Source organism: Podarcis vaucheri (assembly GCF_965113315.1).
Source record: "Podarcis vaucheri genome assembly, chromosome: 15".
Lineage (NCBI taxonomy): Eukaryota > Metazoa > Chordata > Lepidosauria > Squamata > Lacertidae > Podarcis > Podarcis vaucheri.
The window spans coordinates 38739937-38751719 of record NC_138753.1 but is presented as its reverse complement, the minus strand read 5'-3'; the positions used below and the strand labels follow the sequence as shown (position 1 = coordinate 38751719).

The 11783-nt window shown below is 47.9% G+C and overlaps 1 protein-coding gene across 3 annotated transcripts in view; it reads right to left on the bottom strand.

Annotated features, from left to right (window-relative positions):
• Window positions 1-298: 298 nt before the first annotated feature.
• Window positions 299-11783, bottom strand: part of RNF122 (ring finger protein 122) — a 35135-nt gene continuing 23650 nt past the window's right edge. For 2 of the 3 annotated variants that reach the window (XM_082200726.1, XM_082200728.1), the window contains exons 3-6: window positions 9774-9819; window positions 7910-7951; window positions 5173-5255; window positions 299-1356 (exon numbers count right to left, since the gene is read on the bottom strand). In XM_082200726.1, the coding sequence (XP_082056852.1) occupies window positions 1242-1356; window positions 5173-5255; window positions 7910-7951; window positions 9774-9819 (286 nt within the window). In that variant the 3' untranslated portion in view covers window positions 299-1241. The remainder of the gene's footprint in view (window positions 1357-5172; window positions 5256-7909; window positions 7952-9773; window positions 9820-11783) is intronic. The other variant, XM_082200727.1, reaches the window with a different exon arrangement.

Below are 11783 nucleotides of genomic sequence, written 5' to 3'. Positions count from 1 at the left end.
TCTACGACACAGCCTCTCCAAAAGTGATGATAAATACAGTGGTTTCGTTTTTGAAATGTATATATATTTTAAAAAATAAACAAAATATCAGCCAACAGGTTTCAGAGAAAGTAGATTTATTTTTCTGTACAAGGGTAAAACAGGAAGAAAAAGTTCAAAGGCCACTTAAGAAAATACATCCCGCCCCTCTTTCAAATCAAAAAGAGGAATCACACCTGTCTTTTGTTATCTCCTCCTTCCCCATGACCTGTGCATAAGGAATGACGAGAGGCAAAGTGTGCCCCCCACAACCCCCCCCCCCACTTCTAATGCAACTATGTGGAAAAGGCAAAAACACCTTTGTGCTCTGAAAGCCACAGGTCGCATCGACACCATACATTTAAAGCACTCTTGCACCACTTTGAACAGCCATGGCTCCCCTCAAAGAATCCTGCGAACTTGAGTTTGTTAAGGCTTCCGGGAACTGTAGCTGTATCCTATACAACTCTCCATACCCTCAAACTACAGTTCCCAGGATTCCTTTAGGAAATCCCTGGCTTTTGTAGCAGTGCAGGAGTGCTTCAAAATTGATGGTGTGGACACGGGTTTTGGTGTGGAGTGTCTTCTGCAGCAGCCAGGAGGTTTCCATTTAAGTCTTACTGTAAACATGGACTCTAGGTTTTGCGGAGAAGAACCCTGCAATTGGTCTAGATCAGGCGGCGCCCAAGCTAAAGCTCCCGATTTTAATCGTAAAACGGACCCTTCTGAGGAGGGGCCCAAGTGGGGTTGGGGAACTGGCTTCCTAGAACGAGTTCATTAGGCCTGCTAAAAGAGCCGAGGGGTGGGGGGTGGGTGCAGGGGGTCATCACCCAGCAATTGGTTCTGACCAGTATTTCCTAGACGAAGGGAAGACTTGGCATCGTAACGTCCTGTTGTAGGAACCAAGTGCGAGAGACTTGTGTTGTCCTTGTAGGATGTCCTCTGCTCCTAAGCCCTTTTGTGTGCCGGAGGACCGAGACAAACGCAGAACCTGGCACAGGTTTGACCAACCTCCCCAAAAAATTTGCCCCCAGACCGGGGACGCACAACAAGGCCAGCTTGTTGGCACTAGGTACAATTCCCCTTTGGCTCCTTCGAGGAGGAGACAGTCCCCAGTGGGAAGTGTTTGTAGCTGGGGGCACGCGTTTTAGTGCGGACCCCTCGCCCAGGCAATCATCTATGTCAGTAGAAGGTCTGCTTTGGGGGAAGCGGGAGGCTGGACGTCACACCAGCTCGTCCAAGAGGATGCTAATGCTCTGGTGAGGCTCCGCAGGGCCTGCGATGGGCTTGTTGCACATGGGGCAGACGCAGCGAACTTCCAGCCATTTCACGAGGCACCTGCAGCCAAAATGGAAGTGGGGGGGGGGAGAGGTGTATTTTGACAACATTAAAAGCTGAGCTGCTATAGCTTAGTGGGAAGTGCATGAGACTCTTAATCTCAGGGCCATGGATTGAACCAAAGACTGCTGCATTGCAGAACCCAACCCTATGATTCTAGGATGATGTTTTAGCTCAAAGGTAGGGGTAAACTTCAAGGGATGTGGGTGGCGCTGTGGTCTAAACCACTGAGCCTCTTGGGCTTGCTGATCAGAAGGTTAGTGGTTTGAATCCCCACGACGGGGTGAGCTCCCATTGCTCGGTCCCTGCTCCTGCCAACCTAGCAGTTCGAAAGCACGTCAAAGTGCAAGTAGATAAATAGGTACCACTCCGGTGGGAAGGTAAACGGCGTTTCCGTGCACTGCTCTGGTTTGCCAGAAGCAGCTCAGTCATGCTGGCCACATGACCTGGAAGCTGTACGCCAATTCCCTCGGCCAGTAAGCAAGATAAGCGCCACAACCCCAGAGTCGTCCGCGACTGGACCTAATGGTCAGAGGTCCCTTTACCTAGGGGTAAACTTCACAAATATGGCCCTCTGTCAGGCCCTTGGGAACCTCCCTAAGTCAAGCCCCCTCCCAGTCACACCCATTCTCCCCGGACTGTCCCCTCGCTGGCTTTGCTTTTTGCCGGGCTAGAATGTGACCTTGAGCTCTGATAGAGTTTCTAACCTTGCTTTGATGGGGTTGCCGGGCAGGCTGGGCGAGTGTGTAGAAACTAGAAGACTCTGAAGGCAACATTCACATTCATCCCTCTGCCCATTTTTGCCTATGGCCCTGCCGCACCACTGGCACACAGCCCCTATGAGGTCGCTGTGAAGGAATTACAGCACTTGGGCTCAGAAGTGTTCCCCAGCCACGAGGTAAGGTATAGCCTGGCTCACAGAGAATGCTATGGATCTGCACATGCGTGTGCATGCTCTGAGCACACATGTGGCACTGGAACTGGCATGTGCATGTTGCTTCCAGCATTTCTGGTTGCACAGGAGCCCGCAAGTGTGCAGACAGAGCCTCCAGGGGCCCAGCTGCTGCAATTCTCCTTTTCCTGCCTCTTCTGCTCCTATCCACAGCCAGACAGGGAGGCAGGGAAATGCAAGCTGCAAAGTGATCCTAGCCCTGGCTTCTCCAAGTCACTTGCTCCCTGTTACCCCACTGCCTTGCCATGGCTCCCGATTTCTCTTCGGAAAACGCCAGGGTCGGCTTGCACAAGCCAGCTGGGATTTTAACCCCAGGCGACTGCAGGTGCTGTGTTTGGCCTGACTCCCAGGGTTCTGGCACCCGCTGCATGGAGAGGATGCCAGGGGGTTAATGAATGGTTTGAACACAAGTTTATGGGCCCAGACAGATAATAATGGAGCCACCATTCATCCAGAGCAACCTGGATTAGAATTGGGGATTCTGGGCTCTGTGAGCAACTGCCCTGTGTTGATCGTCTGGGGTGTTATTCAGTCTACTCCTGGGCTGGTCCACAAGACAGGAAGATATCTCTAAAGCAGCAGTGCCTAATTTGGTGCCACCCAGATGTTGCTAGACTCCAACTTCCCTCATCCCTCACCATTGACCTTGCTGGCTAAGGGCCGATAAGAGCTGGAGTCCATCAATGTAAGAAGCGCACCTTGTTGGTACCCCTGCTATAGAGGGTTTCTTCTTTGAGCTGGGACTTCACCTGAGGCTCGGCAGTGTTGGGGGGCTGCCCCACCCACCATTTGCAAGCTCACTTTCAGGCTGGTCAAGTGGAGGCGGTCAATTGGCAGGTTACAATTCAACCCCTGTAATAACCCGCCAAACACTATCAGGGATAGGGGAAGGAGCTTGCAATCTCAACATGTTCATGGTGGGTAAGCCCTTAAAAAAAACAAAAACGTTCTCCCCTTTTAATTTCGTTCCAGTTCTGTTTTTAATATAGCTTTTTAAGGCCTGCTCCTTTTGCTCCTAGCACTCTTGACGCTGACATTAGTGAGGAAGGGAGGGGGTAACCCTATGAAGCCCCCCTCCTGTGAGGATTCAATCTGCCACCAAGGCAGCTGTTGGAAGGACAAATATTTCAAGCACGTTTGAAGCCCATGGCTCCCCCCACAAAAGACTCACGGCAACTGTAGTTTACCTTTCACAGAGCTACAATTCCCAGCACCCTTAATAAACTACAATTGCTGGGATTCTTCAGGGCGATGTGCTTTACAAGAAATGTGTGTATGGGGCCTGTGGGGCAGGAGTTGTCCTGACCCCCTGCCTGGAACATAATCACCATCTCTGTTTCCAGCTCTAATCTAGTTGGGGGGGGGGCTGTTTCCAGACAACAAATGATCTTTATTAAGAGCAAGACAGCCAGAACTGCCACAGACATTGGCTGCAACTGCAACTTGGAAACTTGTGCTTGAGCTTGCTTTCCCCTCCTCCCGTCCACTCCTTTTTTCCTTTCATGCTATGTCTTTTCTTTTAGATTAGGAGGTCGAGGGCAAGGGACCGTCTCAGAAGATATATATATATATATATGCAGGTTTTGGTGTCTTCGGGTGTCTTCCCGTGTAAGAGTCGGGGTGTCTGGGCGACGTTTCGACGAGGTCTCACTCGTCATCTTCAGGCTGGTGCTTTCGGCTTCTTGTTACTGTTCCAGTAACAAGAAGCCGAAAGCACCAGCCTGAAGATGACGAGTGAGACCTCGTCGAAACGTCGCCCAGACACCCCGACTCTTACACGGGAAGACACCCGAAGACACCAAAACCTGCATTCCTGTACCCGTGAAAATCTACGAAAGCATATATATATATATATATATTAGCCTTTGGGAATAGACGGTGTGATATAAATGCCACAAACAAATGAATAATAATACGTAAATTTCCCAGAAGCCCTCCAAGAAGGAAGGATGGGGGGGAGCAGCAGGCAATATGCTGCAAACCAGCCAGTAAAGCTGGCAGCTTTTTTTTATTTTTAAAAAGGTAATAAGAAAGAAAACAAATAGAAAACTTAAAAGAAGTTTAAGTTTTACCTTCAAATCATTTTACCTCTTCCCTGATCATTTCAACTCTATTCCAGTGGATGCTCGGGTTGCAAATGTGATCCGTGCGGGAGGCATGTTCACAACTCGCAGCTTTTGCAACCCACAGTGCCGCGTCTGCGCACGCGCAGGTTGCGATTTGGCGCTTCTGCATATGTGCAAAGCACGATTTAGCGCTTCTGCGCATGCGCGACTGCCAAAACCTGGAAGCAACCCGTTCTGGTACTTCCAGGTTTTGGCGCATCTGTAGCCTGAAAAATCGCAACCTGAAGTGTCTGTAACCCGAGGTATGATTGTATTTTGCTCCAGGGGTTCAGCCAAAATCTGCCCCAGAATTCAACTATATTCCTCTCAGTTGAAACAAACGTAGCCCTCATTTCGATGGGTTCTTTGTTCCTACTCTTGGCTTGGCAGATGTTTTAGCCCACCTTAAGGTGCAGAGCGGATAATAAACAATCCATCAAGCAAACAATAGGTGCAACCCTGGCTCCCTTCTGACCTCCGACAATGGCTCTGAGCCTTGGCATGTCACGGTCCGGTTTGATCCAGGCCTTGGCCTACTCCTGCCAACCTCCCGTCTCGCAAAGATGCCCTCCCTCCTTGCAGCCCGAGGTTTTCAGAAACAAAAGCCGGGCTCCCTCCCCTCGCCTCTTTCTGTGGCCAAAGGCGCCCATCTCCTCTCCCCAGCCGCATGCACCAAAGGGCGTTAACTGAACGCCGGGCGTCTTGCCAAGCCGAGAGGCACAAAAGCAGCTATTTGGCCCATCCTTGGCAGCTACTCACTTTCTGTGGAAGGCATGTTGGCATGGCAACACTCCCAGCTCATCTTTCACTTTAAAGTCTTCTAGGCAGACGGCACAAGTCTGCTGTGGAGAAAGGGGGGGGGAGAGAGAGAGAGAGAGAGAGAAGAAGAAGAGGCGTACATTACAAAGCTGTCTCCTGCGTGCCCACCCACGGCAGATCTCAGTGCAAAAGACGCGCCTCGTCATGTTTTGCAAAGGCTGGGTGAGAAACAGGAGTTAGAATGGGGCAGAGTCAGAGGAACTGCCCAGTTTTGCTTCTTGCCAAATCATTTGGCACCCAGTTGCCGCGGAAGAGACACAGCTCAGGGGTTGTGGATCTGCCTTGTAAAAGGTCCCAGGTTCAGTTCCTGGCATCTTCAGGGCAGGGCTGGGGTACTACTGCAATGCGCTCTACGTGGGGCTACCCTTGAAGGTGACTCGGAAACTGCAGTTAATCCAGAATGCGGGAGCTAGACTGGTGACTGGGGGCGGCCGCCGAGACCATATAACACCGGTCCTGAAAGATCTTCATTGGCTCCCAGTACGTTTCCGAGCACAATTCAAAGTGCTGGTGCTGACCTTTAAAGCCCTAAATGGCCTCGGCCCAGTATACCTGAAGGAGCGTCTCCACCCCCATCGTTCTGCCCAGACACTGAGGTCCAGCGCCAAGGGCCTTCTGGTGGTTCCCTCGCTGCGAGAAGCCAAGTTACAGGGAACCAGGCAGAGGGCCTTCTCGGTAGTGGCGCCCTCCCTGTGGAACGCCCTCCCACCAGATGTCAAGGCAATAAACAACTATTTTACTTTTAAAAGACAACTGAAGGTGGCCCTGTTTAGGGAAGCTTTTATTGTCTTGACACTGTATTGTTTTTAATATTCGGTTGGAAGCCGCCCAGAGTGGCTGGGGAAGCTCAGCTAGTTGGGCGGGGTATAAATAATAAATTATAATTATAATAATAATTAATTATTATTATTATTATTATTATTATTATTATTATTATTATTATCATCATCATTATTATTATTAATTGTCCTGGGGTTGTGTTGAGTTGTGTGGATCTGTGACAAATTCCATTTGGGCTGCAGCAGCTGGAGGAAGCTACCCTGGTCCAAGAAAATGTGTGGCCCCCCCTCTGAACGGCAACAACTCTTCAGGGTCTCTGGCAGAGGTCTTTCATGTCACTTACTACTCACGAGGTGCCCAAGATTCAACCTGGAACCTTCTGCATGCAAAGTAAAAAAAACACACGAGCTCTACTCTCTTAGGGTTCCTTCTTTCCTTCCTGCCAGGGATTTTGCTTCAGTCTCACTGATATTCACGGAATAACAGTTTATCTGTGTAAGTGTTTGGCAAATTTTGATTTGTCTTCTATGGGAAGATGCAAGGCAGAAAAAGGAGGTGCTGCTTCACACAGCACATAATGAAAGCCATGGCACTTGCTCCTCCAAAATGGAGTTAAAAAGAGTTTAGACAAATTCATGGAGCCTGGCAATGGCTATGAGCTGTGATGGCTGTGCACAGCTTTTAGTGTTGAAGGTAGTGTGACTTGAAAAGACAATTAAGGTAAAGCTTAATGAAGGATAAAGCTATCAGTGGCTGCTGGTTATCATAGCTACATACCGTGTCCAATTCTGGGCACCACAGTTTAAGAAGAATCATAGAATCATAGAATCATAGAGTTGGAAGAGACCACAAGGGCCATCGAGTCCAACCCCCTGCCAAGCAGGAGGATGCCAAGAAGGATGTTGACAAGCTGGAATGTGTACAGAGTAGGGCAAACTAAGAGGATCAAGGGTCTGGAAAGTAAGCCTTATGAGGAATGGTTGAAAGAGCTGGGTATATTTCACCTGGAAAAGAGGAGACTAAGAGGAGATAGGATAGCCATCTTTAAATATCTCAAGGGCTGTCACATGGAAGAGAGAGCAAGCTTTTGGTGGCTAATGTAGATTACCTCTATCTTTATACTTTTTGCACCATTTTCAATTTAGAAAGAGTAAAAATTTCGAGGTCTTAGAACAGAGGAAGGGTGTCAATATGTGTATATGTACGTAATGATTAGAATGATGATATGGTTTTATTTGTAGATGTGTGTTTTTGTTTGTTTTTTCTCTCTCGTATTTCGTTTTCTTGTTTGTACTGCTTTATTTTGGATTCAATGTTTGTAATTTCTGTTGTAATTTTGCATTGAAAATAATTTTTTTAAAAAAACACCTGGAAGAGGGAGTCAGCTTGTTTTCTCCTGCTCTGGAGGCCAGGACTCGAACCAATGACTGCAAGTTACAAGAAAGGAGATTCCAACTTTCTGACAGTCAAAGCTGTTCGACAGTGGAATGGACTCCCTCAGGAGGTGATGGAGGTTTTAAAGCAGAGTTTGGATGGCCATCTGTCTTGGATGCTTTAGCTGAGATTTCTGCATTGCAGGGGGTTGGACTAGATGACCCTTGGGGTCCCTTCCAACTCTACAATTCTATGATTCTCTCTCCACTGCCGGAGGCAGTATGATTCTGAACAGCGTTTGCTGGGAATCACAAGTGGGGAGAGTGTTGTTGCATTTTGACCCCGATTTTGAGCTTCCCATAGGCCTCTGGTTTGCCACTGTGGCCTCTGGCCTGATCCAGCAGGGCTCTTCTTACTTTCCCCTCCCCATGTGCCCCAGAAAGAAACTGCAAGGGAGCCTTGCTTTCTAAACGTTGGTTAAAAGCCAGCCCCTTTCATCCATCAAAGTGGATTCTATACTCACCCCATGTAAGTTTAGCTTTCTGGCATCACCTTTTAAAACCACCTGAGAGGAAGAAAGGAAAGAGAAGGAGGCAGATTAGCATCAGGGCACCAGAAATGAATGATCAGGGCATGTATTTTAATCCTGCTGACTACTGTGCAGACAGACAGTGACTGCTGCTGAACACTGAAAACCTTGGTTTATACAGAAACCACATAAATCACACAGGCAGACTTGCTGGGTGGGAAGATCTGGCCCAGATAATTCGGGCTTTGGCAAACTTCCCCATTGTTTCTCTCTCTGCTCAAACTTTTCCGTCCTTTCTGATCAGCACATAGCTTTGACTCTTCGTGGAAACGTCTGCTGTGCAAGCGCATATCTGCAATATAGCAGTGCCCTGCGAAAGCCACACTGAGGTCTGAGTTGTGTAGGTATTAGTGAGTGAAGGTGTACATCAAAGCAGTTCGTGGGTGGAAGGACAACTGCAAACTACTGATTGCCAGGTTATTCTGACGAAAACAGAAAAAGTGATGGAAACTGCCGATGTTCGCTTATTCATCTCACATCCGGAACATAAACCAGTCTGCTGGTATTCACGGTTTGCCCCCACCCCAGCCCACAAATGATATGCAATTGGTGATACGTAATTGTCATCAAATGATTTGAATTGTGTTTCCTTTGCACTGAAAGGAATGTTGTGGAAATAGTTACCTCATACATTACACTGAATCTGTCAATCTATGTGAATAAATATGCAAAATCCGTCAAATAGCAGAGAGATGAGTAACTCTGCATTTGGTGGAAACTGAGCCGCAGCAGAACGGAAGCAGCACAGATTGTCATGAAAACAGGACACAATGGAAACAACCAGTGCTTTTTTCCTGGGGCTCCTCAAGAGCACGCAGTACTGGCACCCTTTCCGCCCAAATGTTAAAAGTGTGGCACTTAACAACTTCATGGTTAGTAATGCCAACTTTTTTCCAATTAAAAAAACCACAGGAAACAACTGTCTTCTTACATCCAGAATGTTGATAGGTAGGGCTGTGGAAAGATTAATATTGCACACCTAACACCAACCACTGTCTCTGCATGCTAGCCAGAGTGGAAGTTGGTAGTGGCGGGCAGGCAAGTTGCTACACCAGCCTGGAGCCGGCACAACAAACAGGCCTCATGCCGTCATGTGTTGGCAATACAGCAGGCTCAGGATTCCTTCCCTGCCTCTGGAACATGGCATTTTGGGTCTTCCTGCTGCTGGTGGGTTCCTAACCAGTAGCACTTCCCCATGTTTGGTAGGTGGAAAGTGGTGCTCCACACTACCTGAATGAGGCCAGTGTAATTCTGCAGGCAGAGGCTGGCAGGACAGAGAGACACCTCTGCCTTCTATCCCTGCCCAAAGGGGAGAACGCATTGCTCTGTTCCTTCAGATTGCTTGGTTGGCTGGTTGTCAGGTGCTTGGGAAGCGCTGTGCAATGGGGGCACAGAAGCAGGTGCCCAAAAAGCCACTTTTTGCCAAGCTATGCTTTTATGTGCCCCACACCTGGTGTCACTTGTAGGGCAGGAGGCTGCAGCTTGCACAAAATGGCCTTGCAGGGAAATGGGAACACTTGGTGGGCCAGATTAGGCCTATGGGACAGAGCTTCCTCACTGCATATAAAATTTCGGCTTTACATGGCTATGCTAGGGATACAAGACTGGCAAAAGATTTCCTGCTTTGTTCTAGATTATGAACATTTCACTTCCCGTTGCACACTAAGGTGCTGGCAAGCCCAGAAAGAGGCATCTCAGCTCCTTCCCACACCTGCTCAGGAACTAAACCATTCCCTTGATCATAGTTTGGAAAGCAAAAGGGGAAAAAATATTTAAAACCAGGTCATAGCCCTGTTACCTCTTTGTATCCAAATCTTTCACTCTGTGCCTGATGTCGAAGTTTACTGCAGAGGGAAAGGGAACATTTTTTAAGTTAACAGGAAAAACCCAAACATGCTAAAATACTTCTAATAAAGGAGAGACTACCAGCTTCTAAGGCAATCTGCTATGCTAGCAAACAGCTCATACCATCCAGCATTTCTTCCTTACGCTTACCCAAAATCCAGTGTGGAGAACCGCTGGCCCTCCAGATGTTGCTGAACTACAATTCCCATCATCCTTGGCCATGCTTGTGGGGCTGATGGGAGTTGCAGTTCAGCAGTATCATAAGGCTTGTCTACTGTGCACCCATTTTTCAATCACTCGGTCCCACAAAGATACACTACTTACGGTCTTAGGTAACCTGTGTGATCCCAGCCAAACGGACGACTTCCCCTGCTCTCACAGAAACCTAATGCAAACATACTCCCAGTTTTGCCCTCTATTTGTAACAATGTCATGCCTTCAGAGCAGCTGATCTGCATCAGAGTTTTTATCAACACATGGAAGAAAAGGCAGGATAATCGTTAAGGCCAAGAAATCCCTAAACATTGGAACTCAATAGACAGCAAGCCGGCTCCTTCACTGTACTCTTTCCAGTGCCTGCTTAAAACATTTTTGTTTAGTCAAGCCTGCCCAGGCATATGGAAGCTACATGTGCTAATCTGTTTTTAGTTTATTGTTGATTTTAATCGGCTTTTGAATGTTTTTCAATATGTGGTTTTAACCGCCTCTTATTGATAATGCTTTTCACCTTTTCTTGTTGCATTCTGCTTTGAGGGTTTATTACAATCACGTGGCATATATAGGTCGTTAAAAAAAAAAAAAGAACTGTCATGTCAAAGACAAGCGGTGAGGCTTTGTTATGTTAAACTGGCAACATCTCATTTGATTGCAGTAATTTTATATGTGGGGCTGCCTTTAAAGATTATTTTACAAGAACTTATATTTAAAAGTGTATGCATGATGTGTTTCCCAATTAATCCTGGGTGCTTTTGAAGTAGATTTAAATATTTCTGCAATTGATTCATCTAAACCAGGGAGGGGGAGCGTCCTTTTGCTTGCGGGCTTCATTCTCTCCCGGGCAAATTTCTGAGGGATGAATGCCACTACAGGGCAATGCCAAGAGCAGAGGTGTCTAGCGTAATGGTACATTCCAGCCACACAAACGTCGTAGGTTTCTACACATGTGCGCAAACATGCCCTCCATCCAGGTGAGCAGGCGGCATTAAGGACACATTCCTACCCGACAGAAGCACGCAAGGAGTATGCAAAGAAGGATAAGTAAGGGGTGTGGCCTGGGAACAGGGGCGTGGCCTAATGAGAATCCCGAGGGCCAGATTTGGCCCCTGGGCTTGCAGTCCTCACCTCTGTACTAAGCAATTTAATCAGTGGAAAATTGCAACCCCAGCAAGAAACAACGAATAAAATCAATGTGCAATTATTGCCTACATTCTCTATGGACTTCTGAATGATGGCTTATCACCACAGATTGGGAGGCTGGTTTTCCAGAGAGCCGTTCGGCAGAAACAAAAACAACAACCGATTGGTCCCAGGCAGATAACACTTGCTGGGATTGGTTGCACAGAGTCATTCCTGCTTCCAGAACTTTTTTTCCCTAGGACTGCAAAGCAGAGGAAAGTGAGAATGCAACTGCTCAGCCTTATGCTTCAAGATTGAGAGCTCAATGGAAAACACGCTTGAGCTGCCCCTGGGCAGGCAGTTAAAATGCTCAAGGGATGCTGGCGATGAACCCGGCTCCAATCCTGAGGCTTAGAACTTTTGGTCAAGGCTCATTCAGACACCTTGCCAGGACAAGCACCCGTTCACTGCTGTGGAAGTCAAACTTCATGGCCTGAGCTGCTGGAGGCAGGAAACGGACAGTGAATAATAGTTTTGTTTGGGACTCACATAGATTTCTTTGTGCCCAAGCAGCACAAAGGGCTGGGCGAGGGGCCACCACATGGGAAAGAGCTGTAGCTCAGTGGTA